Source organism: Trichosurus vulpecula, chromosome 3 (genome assembly GCF_011100635.1).
Source record: "Trichosurus vulpecula isolate mTriVul1 chromosome 3, mTriVul1.pri, whole genome shotgun sequence".
In the NCBI taxonomy this organism is placed as follows: Eukaryota; Metazoa; Chordata; class Mammalia; order Diprotodontia; family Phalangeridae; genus Trichosurus; species Trichosurus vulpecula.
Window position 1 is genome coordinate 304200914 of NC_050575.1, and position 21286 is coordinate 304222199.

The window sequence follows — 21286 nt, forward strand, 5'->3', positions numbered from 1 at the left end:
TGTTAAGAAAATAAGTTAGATAATGGATAGTTGTAGCACAAATAATAATAATCACACTGCATTCCTCCCTCTTGGTGGGAGTCCAATTTGACACAGTTTTTATTATGGTGATTTGTGTATATGTCAGCACAGCATAGCATGTACCACACTGAATTTGGAGTCAGGAGTGACTTGGGCTCAAATATTACTCGCTAACTGGGACACTAACGTTAACTGTGGGCAAGATATGGGTCTCTTTGATTCTTAGTTTCTTCATCTATAAAATGGAAATAATACTGTATGTGATACCTGCCTTTCCATGGTTGTTGTGAAGCCCAAATGGGATATACATAAATGGCTTTCCAAACTTGCAAACATTATCTATCTATCTATCTATCTATCTATCTATCTATCTATCATCTACATAGATATATACATATATGTATATATACACACATACATATATGTGTGAGTGCAAGTATGTATATGTGTATATAAAAATAATATATACATATACAATAAATGTGTATATATATATACTTGTACATACATAGATATATAGATATATATACATATACATATGTCAGTTGTTCTCTTTGTTTCTCCATTAGACCGTAAGCTCTATGTGGTCAGGCATTGTGTCTTGAGAGCTCTGCATCCTCTCTAGTGACTAACACAATGCATTGTTCATAGCATCCATTCATTCGTTCATTTATTTATTTATTCAAAAATTTTTATTGAGTACCTATTGTGTGGGGAACACTATGCTAGCCGCTGGGAAATAGACAAAGTTTAAATAATTCAAAATTCAGCAATCTTTTATTAAGCAGCTACTTTGTGAAAGGCCTGTGATAGGTACTGGGAAAACAAAGACAAAAATGAGCCAGCTTGGAGCTTATATTTTAGGATTTTAAAATGACTACTGTAATGGCATTGAATGTTTGTTGAATGAATGTTGGATTTTTCCCGTAAAGAAACAGTCAACGTGGCAATTCCAAAGCATTTTATGTGTTTTTTGGAGTTCTAGACTGAGGGCAGATTTGCCTTGCAGGCAGGACAAAGTAGACATTGTCCATTACATGCTTATAAATGGGGATGTGTCCAAAATCATATGCTATTAATTAAGCACTACCCAGACAGGGCAATGTCTTGGGCAAAGGGCAATGCTAATCCTTTTCTCTGATGAGCAACAGCTTTTCACAAAGGAAAACAGGATGTTCCAGGAGCCCAGAACATAGAGTCCTACTGGATTTCTGAGAGACCACTTGAGGAGAGGGACATGAGGCAAATTTAGGGGCTAGACAAGAAATGCAAAAAGGGAGGGAAGATCCTTCCTCCTCCTTTCCTTTGGGGGACCAGAAGTTAGGTCAAATTCAATCACTTTGATCAATGATTCCTCCCAGGGTTGTGTCCCTGACACTTTTCAGAAATTGGAAGACAGCTGTTCCACCAGTCCCCCTCTCCGCCAGTGCCTGAGGTGGCCCCGGGAGGTGGCCCAGGCCCCCATCTTTGGCCTTGGCTGCTCCTGTGAGGAGGTACTTGGCCACGATGTTGATGTGGTGGCTCCTCAGCTCTGCCAGGGCCCCCACGCACTGGTTATAGGCTTCACGCAGCAGGCAGCTCCCAGATGACAAGATGTACTCCCTCAGAGAAGGGGAAGAGTGGACTTCCTCTAGGAAGGCCCTGTGGGAAGAAGGCATGTATTCCCGCATCCTGTGCAAGAAGGTAGCTGAAAGAGACCAGAGGAGCAACGTCATGTGAGCTGAGTCAAAAGAGAAGACTTACCTCCTTCTAGATATCACAACACCACCCCCCAATACCTTTTATATATTATTTACATACTATCATCTCCCCCGATAGAATATAAGTCCCTCGAGGGTGGGAAGTATTTAATGCTTGTCTTTGTATACCCAGTGCCTAGAACAGTGCTGGGTATGCAATAAGTGCTTAATAAATGATTGCAGATTGATTGATCATGGATTTAGAGCTGAAAATGACCCACGGGAGTTTGAGCAGATTTGAGAGAGTTAGAAACCGAGAGCAGTCTGAGTGGAGCAAATTTCCAAGCTGGGAGAGTCTGAAAGGCCAAAGGCACAAATCTGTAGGCTTGGAGAGTGCTTGGCGTGCAGAGCTGCCCCAGACCAAAGCGGAAGCGGCCAACCAGGAGGCCCACATGGGAAACAGGCTGGGAGAAAGCTGGGCGCCCGAAACCAGCGGAGATCCCCAGGCCTCCCAACACAGGATGGCACTCTGTGGAGCCGACAAGAGGCAGCACAACACCACTGACTGTGAGATGCTGACTACTCAGGCTTGCAGCCTCAAGGTATGAAACGCTTCTTGAACTTCTGGGAGACATAATGGCCAGGTAGACGACTCTAATCCTTCCCCCGCTCACCCAGATAATTCCTCGGGAAAAAAAAAGAACGCTGGAACAGAGGAGATAGAAGTGGGGCTTCAGTGGCCAAGTACCAGAGGGGCAGAGCCAGCAGGGATCGACACCAGGAGCCCACACGTACTCTGGCTCCCCCAGGGGAAGTGCCAGATACCCAGCTCAAACAACAAAGGGCTGAGACCAACAAAGAGCAACCGTGCTGGAGAGCACCCCTAGGGAAAGAGACATCAGGGAGCCAGACCACTCCCCCACACCTCAGGAAACTGAAGGAAAGCTGGGACAGAGAGCCCTGAGCCCCAAAGGCAGAAATTTGTGGTAAAGCCAGGAAAAGGCTAACCAACATGAAGAACACAAAAAAACCAAGGACCATTGATTCCTTTTATGGAGACAGGCAGGATCAAAATACCAATTTGGAAGAGGATAACAATGACACTATAGATACGTCTGATACCTCAAAAGGTAATGTGAACTGGTCTCCAGCCCAAAAAGCATTGCTAGAAGAGCTAAAGGATGATTTTAAAAACCAAATTAGAGTGCTAAAAGAAAATATGGAAAAAAAAATCCACTGATGAAATCAAGTCTCTAAAGACTAAGATTGGCAAAATGGCTATGGAGATTCAGAATCTAAAGAGAGAAAATGACACCCTGAGGGGTAAAATCAACCAATTGGAAAAGGAGACTCAAAAGCAAAATGAAAACACTAACTCATTAAAAATTAGAGTTGAGCAAGTGGAAGCTAATGAATCTAGGAGGCACCAAGAAGGAAAAACAAAATGTAAAGAATGAAAAAATGGAAAAAAAATGTGTGAAATATCTGATTGAGAAAACAACTGATCTGGAAAATAGATTCAGGAGAGACAATTTAAGAGTAATTGGTCTACTGGAAATCCACGATGAAAAAAAAGAGCCTTGATAGTATCTTCGAAGAAATTATCAAAGATAACTGCCCAGAGAGGTCCTAGAACCAGAGGGCAAAATAGTCATTGAAAGAATTCACCAATCACCCCCTGAAAGAGATCCCAAACTGAAAACACCAAGAAATATTATAGCCAAATTTCAGAACTACAAAGTCAAGGAGAAAATACTGCAAGCAGCTAAAAAAAAACAATTTATCAAATATCATGGAACTACAGCCAGGATCACGCAGGATCTCTCAGCTTCCACATGAAAAGACAGGAGAAATTGGAATATGATATTCTGAAGGGCAAAGGAGCTGGGACTACAACCAAGGATCAACTACCCATCAAAACTAAGCATAATTTTTCAGGCAAGGAGATAGATATTCAATGAAATAAGGGAATTCCAGACCTTCCTGATGAAAAGGCCAGAACTCAATGGAAAATTTGATCTCCAAATACAAAACTCAAGAGAGACATAAAAAGGTAAACGGGGGAAAAACCCCCACAAACCTTATTAATCAATAAGGGCAAATTATTTGCATCTTTATATAGCATTATATTATCTTATGTATGTTTTATATATATATACATATATATGTCAGTCTTGAGAATAGTACAGCTATTATGACAATTGAAAGGGATACACATAGATTGTGAATGCCTGTATAAAATGACTGATATAAAGATAAAAATCATAAGTGAGAGATGTAAAGGGAGGGCCATGAGAGAAGAGGTAAGGACATAATGCTGAGTGAGTGGAGCAGAGCCAGGTCCGTGAGGACCAACCCTGACAGACTTTGCTCATCTTAGCAACACAAGGTACAAAGACAACTCCGAAGAACTCATGATGGAGAATGCTATCTACATCCAGAGAAAGAACTATGAAGTATGAATGTAGATTGAGGCACACTTCATGCCAGCTTTTTTTTCCTAGGGAGTTCATTGATGACTTGCTCAATTTCTTTTTCTGAGATGGGGTTATTTAGAAATTTTGCTTCCTTTTCTGTTAACCTGGGCAATTTATGTTTTTGTAGATATTCATCCATATCTCTAAGGTTGTCAAATTTATGGGCCTACAATTGGGCAAAATAACTCCTAATTATTGTTTTGAGTTCTTCTTCGTTAAAATTATGTAGAACCAAATGTTGTAAATTAAAAATTAAAAAAAAATAAAATTTAAAAAAAATTTAAATTGAAAATGACCCACAGAGTCATCAAGTGTAAGCTTCTTATTTGACGGGTGAGGAAAGTGAGACTCAGAGACTCATAATAAATGGCAGCATCAGGATTGGAATCCAGGTCTTTTGACTCCAAATCCACGGTTCTTTCCATTGTTCCACAATGCATCTCATATGGCATGGTAGAAAGAGCATTGGAGTTGGAGTTACAGAAACTGGCCTTCAGTCTTGGCTCTATCATCTGCTAGTCCTGTGATCTTGGAAAAGCCACTTAACATCTCATTGTTAGTCTTTTCATCTATAAAATAAGGATGATGATACTTCTTTCATCTACTTCATAAGGTGGTTATAAGGAAAGTAGTTTGTAATCCTTAGATATATGCATATTTTATATATATATATATATATATTTATATATATATATGTATGTTTAAATGCAATTATTCATCTGATTCATCCTCATCTGATCTGCTCTGCTGGAATTCTTTGATGTATGGAATGGAGATGGACTGACTATGGCATCTCAGGCCTGATCCTCAACAATTCACTGAACAACATAGAAATTGGAGCAGCAGAGGAGCTACACAGATGCTCCGACCATCTGTGAAAAGTACCAAGTTGAAATCCTTATGAGCAGATGTGATGATGTCACTCCTCTACTCCAAATCTTCCATAGCTCCCTATTGCCCACAAATAAAGTTTTAACCTTCTAGCCTAGCATTCAATTCTCTCCACCATCCGATGCCACTGTGCCTTTCCTGCATTATTTTACGCTACTCCCCATCTCCCCTCCCCACCTCAAACTCTATACTCCAGCCCAACTGAACAATTCACCTATCTTCATTGTATATACAAGAAATCAGAGCCCAAGACATTAAGTGGCTTCAACCAATCAAACAACAAGTACATTCTAGGCCCAGAGTCCCACAAGGAATAAACAATAGAGCAAGATTTGAACCCAGGTCTTCTAACTCTGAAATCAGCTGTTAATCCATGACATCATGTTGAGTCCTTTACTATGTGGCCTCCCCCTCCATGCCTTCGACCTCCCTCTCATTCTTTAAACCATATGGTATTTCAGCTTTGGACTTTATTAGATGTTAGCGTGGTTATGGAATATGCAAGCAGTGGGCTGGAGGGAAGCCTTTCCTGTTAATGTCATTTGTTATTATCAGGGACTTTAAGGATCCTTCCTGGTAAGAATAAGTAAAAAATATTAAGAAACATCAATCTAGTAGCAGCTCTTAACCAGGTATCTGTGAACTTGCTTTTATTTTAATTTTTTGTATTTTTGATTTTATATAATTTCAATACAATTGATTTCTTTTGTAATCCTATGTATTTTATTTTATGCATTTAAAAGCATCATTCTGAGAAGTTATCTACAGAGTTTACCATAGACTCCAAAAGAGGTCCATGACAAAAAAAAAGTTAATCACCCCTGATTCAGAGGTCAGAGTGATACCCTAGTTCATTCAGTTGGTCAGGAATAGAGATGGGGTTTGAATTCAAGTGTTCTGACTATCCTCTCTCTCTCTTTTTCCCCCTTCAGATGAAATATTAGTGACCTTTTAGACAACGTCTGCCAAGGCTATAACTGGTCCTTTTCTTTCTTGCATGTTTGGCAGGTGATGTTCATATCTCACAGCCAGTGTGGTATGTTGTAAAGAATAATGGTTTTAGAATAAGAGGAGCTGAATTCAAACCCTAATTCTGCTACTCATGGACAATGTGATCCTCTGTGACTTTACCTTTGTAGGCATTAACTTCCTCATCTGTAAAAATGAAGGGGATGGACAAGATGATCTCTAGGGGCTCCTCTGGAGCTTTAGAATGCAAGCTTCTTGCAGGTAGGGATTGCTGCATTCTTTGTACCTGGTGTCAGTCAGTCAGTCAATAACCATTTATTACATGCCTACAAGGGGCAGCTAGGTGGCACAGTGAATAGAGTACAAAGTCAAGTAGATTCTTCTTCCTGAGTTCAAATCTGGCCTCAGATACTTACTAGCTGTGTGACCCTAAGCAAGTCACTTAACCCTGTTTGCCTCAGTTTCCTCATCTGTAAAATGAGCTGGAGAAGGAAATGGCAAACCACTCCAGTATCTTTTATGACCCAAATAGGGTCATAAAAGATTTAGACATGACTAAAATGATTCAACAATGAAAAAGAAACTGGGGGAAAATTTTTTCAAGTTTCTCTAATAAAGCTCTCATTTCTCAAGTATAAAGAGAACTAAATCAAAATTATAAAAATAAGAGTTATTCCTCAATTGATAAATGGTCAAAAGAAAACAGGAAGTTTTCAGAGGAAAACATCAAAGCTAATAAAAATCATGTGAAAAAATGTTCTATATCATTAATAATTAAAGAAATGCAAATTAAAATGACTCAGACACTGCCTCACATCTATCAGATTGGCTAAGATGACAGAAAAGGAAAATGACAGATGATAGACGGCATGTGATAAGAAAAATTACATTCATGCACTATTGGTAGAATTGTAAACGGGTATAACCATTCTGGAGAACAGTCTGGAACTATGTTCAAAGGGCTATAAAACTGTGTGTGCCCTTTGACCCAGCAATACCACTATAAGTCTATAACCAAAGGAGATCAAAGAAAAAGGGAAAGGATCTGCATGTACCAAAATATTGATTGCAGATCTTTTTTGTGGTGACAAAGAATTGGAAACTCAAGGGATGCCCATCCACTGGGGAACAGCTGAACAAGTTACAGTATATGAATGCTGTGAGAAATGATGAAGGGCATGGTTTCCAAGAAAACTAGGAAGAACCATATGAACTGATGCAAAATGAAGCGAGCAGAATGAAGAGAACAATGTACATAGTAACCACAATATATAAGAAAAATCATCTGAGAAAGACTTAGCAAATCTGATCAATACAATGAACCACCACAACTCTAAAGGATTCCTGCTACAAACTTCTATTCACCTCCAGATAGAGAACTGATGAACTCAGATGGCAGATTAAAGCAGTTTTTTTCCCTTATTTTTTTTTCAGAAGATGGCTAATGTGGAAATACGTTTTACACGGCATATACCCATGCATAATGAGTATCAGAATTCTTGCATTCTCAGTGGGTAGGGGAGGAGATGGAGTGAGGAAAATAAAGTGGAATTGAAAATTAAAATAAAATTAAAAAGTAGGGATTGGGTGACCTTTTATTAGGGATGTCATGTGGGGTTTTATGCTTCAGAAAGGGTAGATGAATAGATGATTTTTGAGTTCTTTTCTGTATTCCCTTCCTACTCTATGTTCTATGGTTCCCCAAAGAAAAACTAAAAATCCAACACAATGTGGTGCTACTCAGAGACGTTTCCTACAGATGTCTTCTGAACACATGACATGTATATATATTAGTAGGACCATTGTAGATCAGGGCTAAGACATTGCAAGGAGCCAGGCCCAATCCCACAGAAAAAGACTAAAGGTTTTTTTCTCATGGTTGGGAAGGATCAGAGTTCAGGGCTGGGGCTGAACTCTGTGGTTCTGGCTTCAAGCCTGGATCACTGTCTCTTGGTCCAAAATGGTCTTTACTTTGCACGGTGTTCCAGCTCAGGGTAAGGGAATAAGCATTTTGTCTCAAACCAGTAAAGAAACTGCAGAATCTCTGTCTTGGAAGGACACACAGGGGCCATCTAGTCTAGCCCATCCTGGAACAGAAACACCCTCTGCAATGTCCACAACAAGTGATCATTAAGCCTCTGCTTGCAGACCTTCGCTGATGGGAAAGCCACTATTTCCCAAGGCAGCCTGTTCCACTTTTGGACGGCTTGAACTGTTAAGAAAGTTTTCCTTACAACCAGTTGAAATCTGCCTTTCTGAAACTCTCGCTCTTTGCTCCTTATTCCAATAGGCCAAACAGCAAGTCTATCCCTCTTCCACATGGCAGCTATCATGTGCCCCCAAATAATAATAGCTAGCATTTATATAGTGCTTTACAAATGTTATCCAATTGGACCCTCAATAACTCTATGTTATTGTCACTCAGTCAGTTCCAACTCTTCATGGTCACATTTGTGAGTATTCTTGGCAAAGATGCTAGAGTGGTTTGCCATTTCCTTCATTTTACAGATAAGGAAACTGAGGCAAACAGAAGTTAAGTGACTTGTCCCAGGACAAGTCACACAGCCAGGAAGTGTCCGAGGCCAGATTTGAACTTAGGTCTTCCTGACTCCAGGACTGGTGCTCTATCCACTGCACCATATAGCCACCCCAATAACCCAATGAGATAAGTGCTATTATTATCCTCATCCTATAGATGAGGCAAACAGAGATAAATCACTTTCCCAATATTGTATAGCTATTAAGTTTCTGAGGTAGAATTTGAACTTAGGTCTTAAAGACTTCAAGTCCCACACTTTATCCACTGTACCGCCTCACTGCCTTAAATCTCCTTCATGTTAAATGTACTCCGGTCCTCCTTCAGTGGACCCTGATATGGCATGATTTTCCAGTTCTTTGGTGGCCCTTCTCTGGGTACATTCCAGTTTGCCAGCATTCTTCCTAAAATGTGGCTCCCAGATCTGAACGCAACATTGCAGACAGGATCTGACCAGGAGAGAGGCAAGCAAAGCTTTCATCTCCATTACTGTAGATACTCTTAATATGATCCAAGATTGCTGGGTTTTGAAGACTCCATGTCACACCAATGACTGATTGAGAGATTGATGTGGGACAGGGAATTGGTGGAGGTTCTCAGACCCATTGGTTCCAGATGTATCAAAGCAATTCCCTCCACCAGCTCCTCCCTAATTTAGAATGAGGAAACAGCTACTTAGGAACTTCAACCTGAGTCATAGTGAATAGCTGAAAACAGACTGTTGCCTCAGGGTTTCCTTGTAACAGGAGCCAGAGGCCTGCCAAGATCAGAATAGAATTGGCTTGGTGCAAAGATCTTCTGAAGGGTTTTGCCTTCCCAGCTGACTCGGGAGAATGTGGATTTTGTGACATTTTATCTGCCCACAGCTTTTTCAACCGGAAACTACGTCTATCCTCTTTCCAAAGCTTCCTCATGGCATAGCAGCGACCCTGGATTCTCAAAAACTATGCCAGTAAAGCTGAAGCTCTGGAAGGTTGGGCCAAATCAAAAAACCCAAATGATATCAGAGATGGAGAATGTGAGGGGGCTATCTGGAGATGGGCCCAGCTAGGTGAGCCAAAAAAGGATATTTTGACTCATTCTCTCAGGTGGATTATTTACTGTGGCAATGGCTTGTCAGTCAGCCAGTCAAAAAATATTTATTAAGCATCTACTATTCTCTAGGTACTAAGCTCAGCAGTGGGTTTGTGATCTGTGCTGGCTACATGTACTTCCCACATTCATGAAATCTGGCGCCTCAAAGTATTGGCCAATCCGTTAAGAAATCTTTGGCAAAAGTGCCCACTGAAATTTAAATTTTTTTAATCAAATAAAGAGCATTGGACTTACTGCTTTCCTTGTTATGACAAATGCCTAATAACTCATCAAACGCATGAAATACTGTGCTCTGAGCTGCACTTCCTCCAGAATATTTCAAAGGCTCTTCTGAGACTCCTTCATATATCAGCCCCTCTGGAATTGCTGGGTTATCCTTCCAGCTGAAAAAGAAAATAAGGCAGTTTTTTCCATGAATTCTATACAATTGGACCGTACAAACATGTAGCAAGTGCCTAGCACATGCAGAGTAAGAGGCAGTGAATTATAACACATAGAAAGCTAGCCTTCATAATAGGAAGATGCGGATTTGGGTCCTACATGACATATACTGAGGGTGTGACCAGGAGCAAATCATGTAAGCCCTTAATGCCCCAGTCAATGCTTTTAGGGTATAAATCACAGATGAAATCCCAATCTTCATCAGCAAGGCCAAGGAAGTTTCTACACTAGGTGTTTCTAACGTGGATAAAACCGCGGGGACCAAAAAGCAAAATGTGCAAGTCATTGTGCCATGTACAGGGACTATTAAGATAGAAATAAGAAAGCTCTTATCCTCAAGGAACTTAATGGCTCCAACATGCATGCAGTTAAGGATGTACAGGACATCTCCTCTTAAGCTTTTGAGTGCTTAAAAGTGCACTAAGACTTTTGAAATATCCTATATAGAATACCTAGAGAGTCATACACAATAATTCAGAGAAAAGGAGAAGAAAGAGGAGGAGGAGGAGAGACACGAAGAGGAGGAGGAAGGGAAGAAAGAGGAGAAAAGGAAGGAAGCAAGGAAAGAAGGAAGAGGAGGAGGGGAGAAAGGGAAGAGAGAAGGAAAGAAGGAGAGAAAGAAAGAAAAAGAAGGTGAGAGAGAGAGGAGAGGAGGAAGAGAGAGGAAGAGAAAAGAGAGAGAAGAGGAAAGAGAGAGGGAAAGAGACAGAGAGACAGAGAGAGAGAGAGAGAGAGAGAGAGAGAGAGAGAGAGAGAGAGAGACGACAGAAAGAAAGACAGAGAGAGAGACAGAGAGAGAGACAGAGAGAGAAGAGATAGCATCAAGAGCTAGAAGGATCCAGAAAGTCCTCATGTAAAAGATTGTACCTGAGCTGTGCATGGAAGAAAAGTAGAAGGATGAAGGGGTATATTTCAGATAGTGGGAGGGGACCTCCTACCTGTGAAAAGGCTCAGAGTTACCCCTGTGAGGGAAAATGTCCAGTACAGGGGAACAGTGGGCAGGCCAGCCAGTATGACTGGATCAGAAGGTCACAGGAAGGGCATAAAGAAGGAGGATATTAATGATATAAGAGCGCAAGGGTAGGTGGCAGCCATGCTGTGAAGGGTTTTAATGGCAGGCTGAGTTGCTATTTCATCCAATAAGCAGGAGGAAATCACTGAATAAAGAGTGCGATATATCCCATATAAACAGGAGTGAGGGAATTGGGAAGTGGCAAACTGCAGGGTGGTGACCCCCACAACCCCCAGACTAACTATTCTCCCCCAGAAGTGTTTGCACATTATGGAGTCAATGAAGCTGGTTTCCATTCCTGGTTGTGCTCTTCACTACCTCCTATGACTTCAGACAAGTCACTTTGCTTCCCTAGGACTCAGTTACCTCCTTTCTAAATTGAAAGGATTGAGCTAACTGATCTCTAAGGTACCTTCTTTTAGCTTGACATCCCAAGATGTCGATTTTCTATCATCTTCAAATGAAAATACATTCCTCTGACAATAAGCTTATCTAGTAAATGATGAGTGCAGATTTGGACATAAAGGATCTGGGTTCAAATACTAGTTTTCCACTGAGTTGCAAATTCACAGAACACAAAAAAGGAAAGAAAAGAAAAAGAAAAATCACAGAATTTAAGGGTTGGAAGGGAATTCAGTTGCCAGCTGGTTCAACTCATATCTGGAAGGAATTCCCATGCTATTCAAGTCAGTAAGCAATCATTGAGTAACTACATGCCTAGTACTGTGCAGACATCCTTCCTTTTTTTAAAAGAAACTATCAAGACTAGAAGAAGTGAGGACAAGCTTCTTAAGTGGCATAGGAGAGGCAAATGGCTATGTACAAATCCTGGCTCTTCTACCTCCTAGTTCTCTGAGCCTCAGTTTCTTCATTTGTAATATGACAATAAGTATTGCCCCATTATCTCAAGGCTATTGTATGGAAAACATTTTGTAAACCTTAAAAGACTAGAGATACGAACTACTTTCACCATAAGAATATTTTGAAAGACATGTCAGTCAATCAGTAAGTCTTTCTTAAGCACTTACTATATGCCAGGCACTGTTCTAATCCTTGGGGGTACAAAGAAAGGCTAGATGGTACAGTAGATAGAGCACTGGGCCTGGAGTTAGGAAAACCTGAGTTCAAATCCAGCCTCAGATACTTACTAACCTCTAGTTAGATAATTAACTAACCTCCGTCTGCCTCAGTTTCATCATCTTTAAAATGGACATAATAATACCTACCTCCCAGGTAGGTGAGGATAGAATGAAATAACAATTGTAAAATGCTTTGCAAACCTCAAAGCACTATATATATATATATATATATATATATATATATATATATATATATATATATATATATATATACACACACACACATATACTAGCTATCATTATTATTATTAAATAATAAAAGGAACTCACATTTCAATATTTCCATAGAGGAGACAATGTGCCAATAATTATGTATGAACAAAATAAATACAGTTCAAATGAAAAGTAATCTCGGGGGCTGTGGAGGGGGGTAAGTGATTGGAGAAGTTGGAATTTGAACTCAATTCATAGGATCATATCCTCAGAGTTGGAAGAGCCTTCAGAAGTCATCAAATCCAATCATCTGCTTTGCAGTTAATAAAACTGAGACCTACAGAGGTTAAGTCACACCAAGGTCATCCCTTAGGCATAAAAAGATGTCCTGGGCATGGCGGTATAATGTGTAGCATGCCAGCACATCTGGCACCCTCTACACATGCTTATGGATGACGCACTGGTAGAACCAGCATTCATTTTCCTAGAATGGAACCCAAAGTTGGAAACTTAAGCAATCAAGGGAGGGTATCTTGTTCCAAGCACTGTATCTCTAGCTATTATGAGATGATTCCAGAAAAGGAGAAATTCAAGAACAGATAAAAGTCTTTGGATTCCTCCAAAGCCTAAGCAGATGTTTTTGGGAGGTCTGAGAAAGAAATAGCTGCTTTATCAAACAACTATTTTTAGCCTTCCTTGAAGACTATTTATAGCAACCCTAAGAAGTGGATAAATTTGAAGTGATTAAAGATTGAAATGCCCTGTTTTTTTCACCAGGGTCAATGACCTCCCCAAGACGGTTAATGTGAGTGGGAACTGGAAGGGAGGAGCTTCATCTTGTAACAAAATCTCTCAATTCTTAAAAATAAAATCTTAAAAGAATCCTAACTATGGATAAGATCAGGAATAGAAAAGTAAGGAGAAATTTTGTGATCGAAAGTAAAAATATTCCTGATTTTTAATATTGTCAAAATGTTGGTATTAGTGGCCATCTATTATTTTCAATCCAATTCAAAGAACGGTCACTGAGTGCTTGCTGTGTGAAATGTACTGCATTCACCCTGGGGTTAAAAAAGATGAAAAATAACACAGTTCCTACTTTCCAGTACTTTATATTCTATAGTAGGGCTATGACATGGACATAGATAAGTGTGTTAGAGGGTAGAATGTGATTTAAACAAGGAAGAGATTCAGATAAAGTCCTCTACGAACATTTGAGGACAAAATTGGGGAAGAGATAACTAGGGAAAGCTTCATGGAGGAGGTGGGAACCCAAACTATGTGGTTAAAAAAAAGTTTACATTACATAGAAATGAAGAATATAGAGAATAATTTGACCAGCTATCAATCCTGTTAAAAAATGTCTATTTTTGGTTTTGTTAGGCCATACTAGGTGGCAGCTGGGTGGCACAGTGGATAGAGCACTGGGCCTGGAGTGAGGAAGACCCATCTTGAGTTCAAATTTGGCCCCAGACACTTTCTAGCTGTCTAACCCTAGGCAAGTCCATTAACCCTGCTTGCCTCAGTTTTCTCATGTATAAAATGAAGAAAATGGCAAACCATCCCAGACTCTTTGTTGAGAAAACCCCAAATGAGGTCATAAAGAGTTGGACACAACTGAATTACTTCAGCAATATTGGGTGGGAGAAACAGTTGTGAGATCAAAAGCATGGGAGAGGTTGATATTTATATTAGAAAAAGCAACAACACATATTGGCTTCCAACAAGGATTTTTAACCTTTTTTAAAGTCTTCTTTGTGAGTAGTCTTTCCTAATCCTCAGCTGATAGTACTCTCCTCCCTAACTGCCTTGTATGTAACTATTTTATATGTATTTGTATTGGTTCACTTTATACACATACTTTTTATAAATACACATTATTGTGACATTTCAAAAGTTTGAGAGATATAGTTTCTGGATAACACTGCTTTATTAATAATGCTTAGCATTTTATTAATAAAAGAGGTCAGTAGCACTCTTGAATGCCAAAGATCCTACATGGCGGTGGGCTCACAGTTTATAGGCCCTTCAAAGAGTAGATGTTCCTGAGGGTGGCAATCAACTCTGATCGGTTAACAATTAATGAGAAAATGAATATTCTAATGAAATGTGGGGTCATTCTAATGAGGGTCTTGGGGGTACCTGGCTTGGATCACTCAAGTCTTGGTCAAAGAGACTTATCAATTTCCATATCACCCATCTCACAAAAGGGAGAATCCACATTCTTTTTCCCAGACCTGTCTGAATAAACACAGTGAGCAGGAATCTACCCATTCACCTAAACTTGGAATTTCTTTTACTGTCTTTGACTAGATCTTAGCCTGGTTTTTGCCCAAGATTTCCCACACTGATTGATTTCTGGATGAGGAAGAAGAAAAGGGGAAAAACCTCAGTCCTAACTCAATAATTAGTTATTAAATACAAGAGAGAAATAATCATATTATATATATAATATATATACACACACACATATCTTCATGTAGAATATGTGTAAATATGTATACATATATTCATATATTTGCATGTGATATACACACAGACACACACACACACTCATTGTTCCCCCTTTCCAATACTAGTTCCTTAGAATTAGGTATTGTTTCTTTTTTTGTACTTTTATCTCCTGAGTAGAGATAATGGCTGGCACCTAGAGTTGTTGTCGTTCAGTCATTTCAGTCATGTTTGACTCTCTGTGACCATATTCGAGGTTTTCTTGGCAAAGATACTAGAGTGGTTTGCCATTTCTTCTTCAACTCATTTTACAGATGAGGAAACTCAAGCAGACAGGGTTAAGTGACTCACCCAGGGTCACACAACTAGTAAGCATCTGAGGCCAGATTTGAACTCAGGAAGTTGTCTTCCTGTTTCCCAACCCAGTGCCCTATCCACTACTCCACCTACCTGCTTTGGTACATAGTAATCAATTAATAAATACTTATCGATTGATTGATGGATGGATGGAATATGTGAAATAGATTGCCCTTTCCCCTTCTCTATCTGCAGAAGTCCATCCTTTCCTTGAGGCCCTCATCAAATGTTACCACTTTCTCAAAGCCTTCCCTGACTTTTCCCTCTACTCCGAACCAAAAGTGATCCTTCTCTCCTCTCATACATGGTGTCTCATAGCTCTTCATTTGGTTCTCTCCTTTGTAATTCTCAAACCATCCATTGCATCATAGCTCTTTATGGGTGTACTTTATCTGCCCTCTGGCTCGTCTATGAGACCTGGATTGGTTTTCGTCTTTGAGTCCCTTACATTATCTTTTAATCCCCCACACTCAGTTCGAGATCTTGCAAGATGTGGCCCCTTTATTAAATAAAGGGTTGTTGAATTAAAGTTAATAAACATTTGTTTAGCTCAATCAGCAAACGCTTGACCCTCTGGGGGCAAGAACTGTATCATCCTTCATCTCGGTGTGCCCACAACTGAGCACAAGTCTTCACTTATTTCTTCTTTCTTTCGTTTCTTTTTCTTTTTTTTTTAAGAGACTTGTGATTTCATCACAGTGTAGGCAGGACCTTGTCAGGGACTTCCTCTGTAATTTATAGTCTTTAGAGAGTTGCCTGAGGCACTGAGAAATTCAGTAACTTGCCCAGGGTTGTACAGTAGCCATGTTGGACCTCGGATCTGACCTTGAGGCCTGCCTGCTTTGCATTCAGTATGACACACTGTGTAAGAGCCTAATTTTTTTTTAATAAGTTGAATGAAGTTGAACTAAAGATTACAGTAACTGCTCAGTGGCTATTTATTTATGAGACACTCAGAAAGCTATGCAAGCTTAGTAGAAGTGTCATATGGTCCTATCTGAAAATGAAGGACAAACAGCAGGTAGTATTATTCTTTTACTAAACTGATTTATCTTGGACAAACTTTGGCAAATGAAGCAAGGAGGAAGCAGGGATTTTGCTTTCTATGACAAAGAGGTAGTTCCCATGTCGCATTACAAAGAGGTAGAAGGAAAGTGAAGCATTAGGAGGGAGCCCACCTTAGCCAAGGCTGTTGAGGCCTCCAATAGCAAAGCCAGGGCTTAGTTCAGGAGTGCTAATTCTCCATGGGGTTCTAGACTAACTTCTTACCTGGCATGAGGTGACTATGGAAGCCTTTTTGGTCTTCCTTACTCATACTATACCACATCTTCATGAAGCAATTCAGTTCAACTCCATTCAACAAGCCAATTAGGTACAATGCACTGATACTGGGGACCATACGAAAACAGTCCCTGCCTTTGAGGGGCTTGTACTCTCCTGGGGCAAAAGGACATGTAAACAGATAATTAAATATTAAATAAGGGTTAGCATGTTCAGGGGATCAGGAAAGTCTTCCTGTAGGAAGTAGCCCTTGAGGTGAGCCTTGAGTGGCACTAGAAATTCTGAGAGGTGGCAGTGAGGAGGGAAAGCAGAAGAGACAGACAGCCCATACAAAGGCAAGATATAAAATGCCATCTATAGGTGGAAAGAGGTAGGCCTCATTCGCTGGAATTTAAAGTGTATGACCACTCCATATAGCAGTGTGCTAGTAAACGTTTAACAATTGGCTCTCTGAAAATTAAAAAAATATATATATATATATATATATATATATATATATACATACATACATACAGCAAGATGGTTTTTAAGTTTAATTTGAATTATTAACGTTTTCCCTGTTGTTTCTGCAAGTCAAGACAATCAATGAAGCAATAAATCAAGCCCTGATCTATAGCATTTGCCAAGTTCTGAAGTGTAAGTGCTCATATTGAAAATGTAACAATCAGTTCTGGGGGCCAGTACAAGCTGGCTCCAGCACACCCTTTACTCTTGGTAATATGTCTGGAAAGCTAAGTTGAAGATAATTTTGCAGGGCATTAAATATGAAAATGAAGATTTCATATTTCAAACCAGAGGTGATAGGGAGCCACTGAAGATTCTTGAATAGGAGAGTGACATGGTGGCCACATTAGGGATATTAATTTGGCAGCCATGTGTAAGGTGGATTGAAGAGTGAAAAACTTGGAGACAGCTTAATAATTGGAATCTAGGGTCAGGCTTCATCTTGGCCCTCTTTCCATACAAGGCATGTAGACAGAATAATGGAGCCCCCAAAAAGCTTATCTCAGAGTTTGGGAGAGAAGCAATGGGACCAACGTTAGAAGGAAATAGATTTATTTTTTAGTCTTCTCCTGCCACTATTCCCATGCTTCTCTCCCATTACCTTTTTCCTTCTCTCCCAATGCCTTGTCTCCTAGGGCTGCTACCCAATGTCTACCCAGAGTTCCCAAATACCACACACAATCTAGGGCTGCCCTCTCTGCACAGTGCCAGAATAATCTCTCTATGCTTTCTTCCATTTACCATAAAAACCCAGTCCCTCGATGTAAGAGATCTTAGACAAATATTAGAGCTGATTGTTAGATGAGTTATATGCTTAAATTAAGTCATACCGAGTTGTAGATGACTTAGGATTATATGCATAGTAAGAGGGGAAAATTTACACTTGCTAGATTTCAGAGTGAGTAGAAAAGGGACACTGGCCTCTTTTGGGCTCCTAAAATCCCACTGGTAAGCTGTTACATCCTCCTCTTCCTGCCCCCTTGGAGAGGTAAGATGAAATAGAACTGAGAGTGTAAGCTTCTTGGTCTCACTTTTACAGGACTCAGAAGGAGTTCAGAACTTGTACAGAGGTCTGTCATAAGGACCCAGAAAGAGTCACCCATTTCTCAGACATCCCAGTGATTACACAGGCCTGGGGCCACAGGAGAAAGAAAAACAAATCTCACTTCTCACCCTAGGGAATTCCCTGATCCTTCAGCCCTGACCTGGGCCCAAACAGGTACACTCCAATTCCCCTCTCTCTCCACCCCAATTAGGAAAGTGTTCATGTAGCCTCACATGAGGAAAGCAATTGAGTTGTACTTACCCAGACAGAAAGATCCGGATGGCTGCATAAAATATGGCTGGATCTACATAATCTAGGGGAACAATCAAAATGTGAACTTTTTTACAGGCCGAGAGAGAGAGAGAGAGAGAGAAGAAGGCAATTGGTTACATGTGCAGCAGCTCTATGCTCTCTCAGGCACTTCCTCCATCTGATCTGTACAATGACCTGGAATTAAAGCAACCCAGAGAGAGGGATGGAATGTTCTCTCCCGCAGTTGCCCTCTGTGGGGTTTGCAGAAATCTTAAGCTATTCCATATGCTACCCCGCTCTATTTGTTGTGCTTCCCAACTAAAAAAATTAATTGAAAAGAAAATTCCCAACAGATCAAGGCCCTCTTATGTCGAACTTTGCTCAAGGACATCACGTTTATGAGGACAGGCTGGCAGCGGGTACAGAGGAAAGAATAGAATTTAAAGGAAGGGGGTCCCCATGTGGCGCAGTATAAAGAATGCTGACTTTGTAGGACCTGGCTTCAAATACCTGTGCTTGAATTTCCTCGTTTATAAAATCAGACAAATATCTCACCTTTAAAGTCACTTTTGGTTACAAATTTATGATGCTATCATCCTAAGCTCTTATGATAAGGAGCCCTAAGTTAGTAATGGTCTGAATCTTGGTATCATAGGATCAACCACAGAGTTGGAAAGAACCTCAGATGCCATCTAGTCCAATCCCCACCCAAATCATTTATCTTTCCCATAATCTGCCCAATATTAGGGAACTCACTACCTCCCAAAGCAGTACATTTCACCTGTGCACAATTACAGCTTTAGCAGTTTTGTTTTTTCTTTGACCTAACATCTCTTTGTAACTCTTCACCCATTGCTCCTAGTTCTGACCTCAGGGGCTAAGTTCAAGTCAATCCTTTTTTCATGTGACAGCCCTACAAATACTATTGGTATTATCTCTAGGGAACAGAAGGCATCAGAGCTGAGACTTCCCAGCTCACATAACAATACAGGGATGCCCACCACAGTTCATGGTCCATCTGACTCAAGAGTTCTTAAACTTTATTGGGTCATGAACCCCTTTGGCAGCATAGTGAAGTCCCTTTTCAGAATAAGGTTTTTATTTGTGTAAAAGAAAATACATAGGATCATAAAGGAAATCAAAAGCTAGTGAAAAGATATATATATAGATACATGCATACATACATACATACATACATACATACATATATACATACATACATATTTTTCCCCCATCCAAGTTCACAAGCACCTTGAAATCTATCCACAGATCCCTTGGAGGTTGGTGGATTCTAGGTTAAGAACTCTTAAATTGTTACTGAATATTCCCTTGCCAAAAGAAGTCCAAAAGGGACATTGCTTTGGGAAGGCCTGGTTGTTCTCTCTGATGTCAACCTTAAGACACAATGATATGGTCCATCTCCATTTATGACTCTGTCATTCATACAGCTGTTCAAAGCTATTTTGAGTCCTTTTCTGTTTCCTGGAAGCACCAACTCTTGGGGGTTATCTACTGTGTGAAGATGTGCTTGCTGTTAGTTGTCCTAAGCTCCAGTGAATTAATAAAATTCGGTAGACCAAGTGTGGGGAAAGAGGACAGGGCCTAGTCAAAATTGGAAAGGTCCTTTTTAAGTCTGCACCATCACCCTCCTTATTCCTCTATCCTTCATATCCCTTCAGGCAGTCCCACGATTCAGGTGCCTAATGCCCACTTCTGTGCCCTGGTTGCCCAGAGCACAGCAACAATAATAACAATAACTATTTTTGAAATAATACTTGCAAATTTATGGAAAGCTTTCCTCACAGTAATCCTATGAAATGGGAAGTCCAAGTTTTAAGTATCATTCTACAGATGAAAAAACTGAGGCTCAGAGGCAAAATGAATTGTCCGAAATAACCTAGCTAATGAGTGTTAGAACTGAAATTTGAATCCAGGTCTCAGGAGTCCAGGCCCAGAGCCCCAGAATCATATCCCACCCTGACCTTGTACTCCCTGGCACGAGCCAGTTTCAAGTCTTTCGCTGCTGACTTGCACCACAGAATGTTGCCATCCTGGTATCCCATTCCCTTAGACATCCATGCCCCTTCCTGGGCAATGAGAGTTTAATCTGCTAGATTCCCTTTCATCTGTAAATGAGCATAACCTGTAAAATGAGGTTAATGATAGCTCCTATTTCCCAGAGTTGTTATGAGGATCAACATATGCAAAACACTATGAAAACTTCCAAGTGTCATATAAATGCTAACTACTATTCTGGCTGCTATCATTATTAGACTAATTTGAGGTACAGTGTCAATGACCAATAATGGCTTAATCAGTTATCCCCCAAAGAGAATACAGTCACACTTTAACAAAAATCACAGAATGTCAAAATTAAAAGAGAGCTCACAAACCATCTCATCCAACTAGTAGCTGAACAGTTTCCTTCTACAAGAAAACCTCCAGCGACGGGGAACTTACCACCCCTTAAGGCAACAAAACCAGAATACTTTGGACTGCGTTCATTTTTTGTGAGTTTTTCCTAAATTGATTTGAAATCTGTGTATCCCTCATTGCCTTAAACCAAAAGACTAACAACAGGGAAAATTTTAGTCAACTCGATGGGGGAGATATTTTGGGAATATTGGAGGTCAGAACAAAAGTCCATTTTGCACTCCTCGAATCAGACCCTGTAGAGGCTATTTTTGCTGCCTCTTTGGAGAACCAACCCTCTTGGTGAAGGAAGAAAATGTTTTGAATGGATGCCTGATCTTGGAACTACTGAGAGACAGCTTTGAGAGCTGAGGGCAGGAGGAAGGAAGGAACTTTGCTACAAACTAGGTGGATTAATCCGTGCAGGGGACAGTGTACAAGAGCAGATTTAATTTAGCCTTCCTCATCTCTGCATACTAGAATGGGGAAGAGATTAAGGAATCTACTGGGACAGGAAAGCCCAGGAACAGCTGGGGTCTGACTCAGTGGCTTCAAACAATGTTTTGGGGTT

General features: G+C 40.2%; 1 protein-coding gene across 4 annotated transcripts in view; it reads right to left on the bottom strand.

Annotated features, from left to right (window-relative positions):
- Positions 1–774: 774 nt before the first annotated feature.
- IDO2 (indoleamine 2,3-dioxygenase 2) overlaps positions 775–21286 on the bottom strand; it is a 73248-nt gene continuing 52736 nt past the window's right edge. For 3 of the 4 annotated variants that reach the window (XM_036752910.1, XM_036752908.1, XM_036752911.1), the window contains 3 exons: positions 18313–18388; positions 9903–10051; positions 775–1708 (listed from right to left, as the gene is read on the bottom strand). In XM_036752910.1, the coding sequence (XP_036608805.1) occupies positions 1353–1708; positions 9903–10051; positions 18313–18388 (581 nt within the window). In that variant the 3' untranslated portion in view covers positions 775–1352. The remainder of the gene's footprint in view (positions 1709–9902; positions 10052–18312; positions 18389–21286) is intronic. The other variant, XM_036752909.1, reaches the window with a different exon arrangement.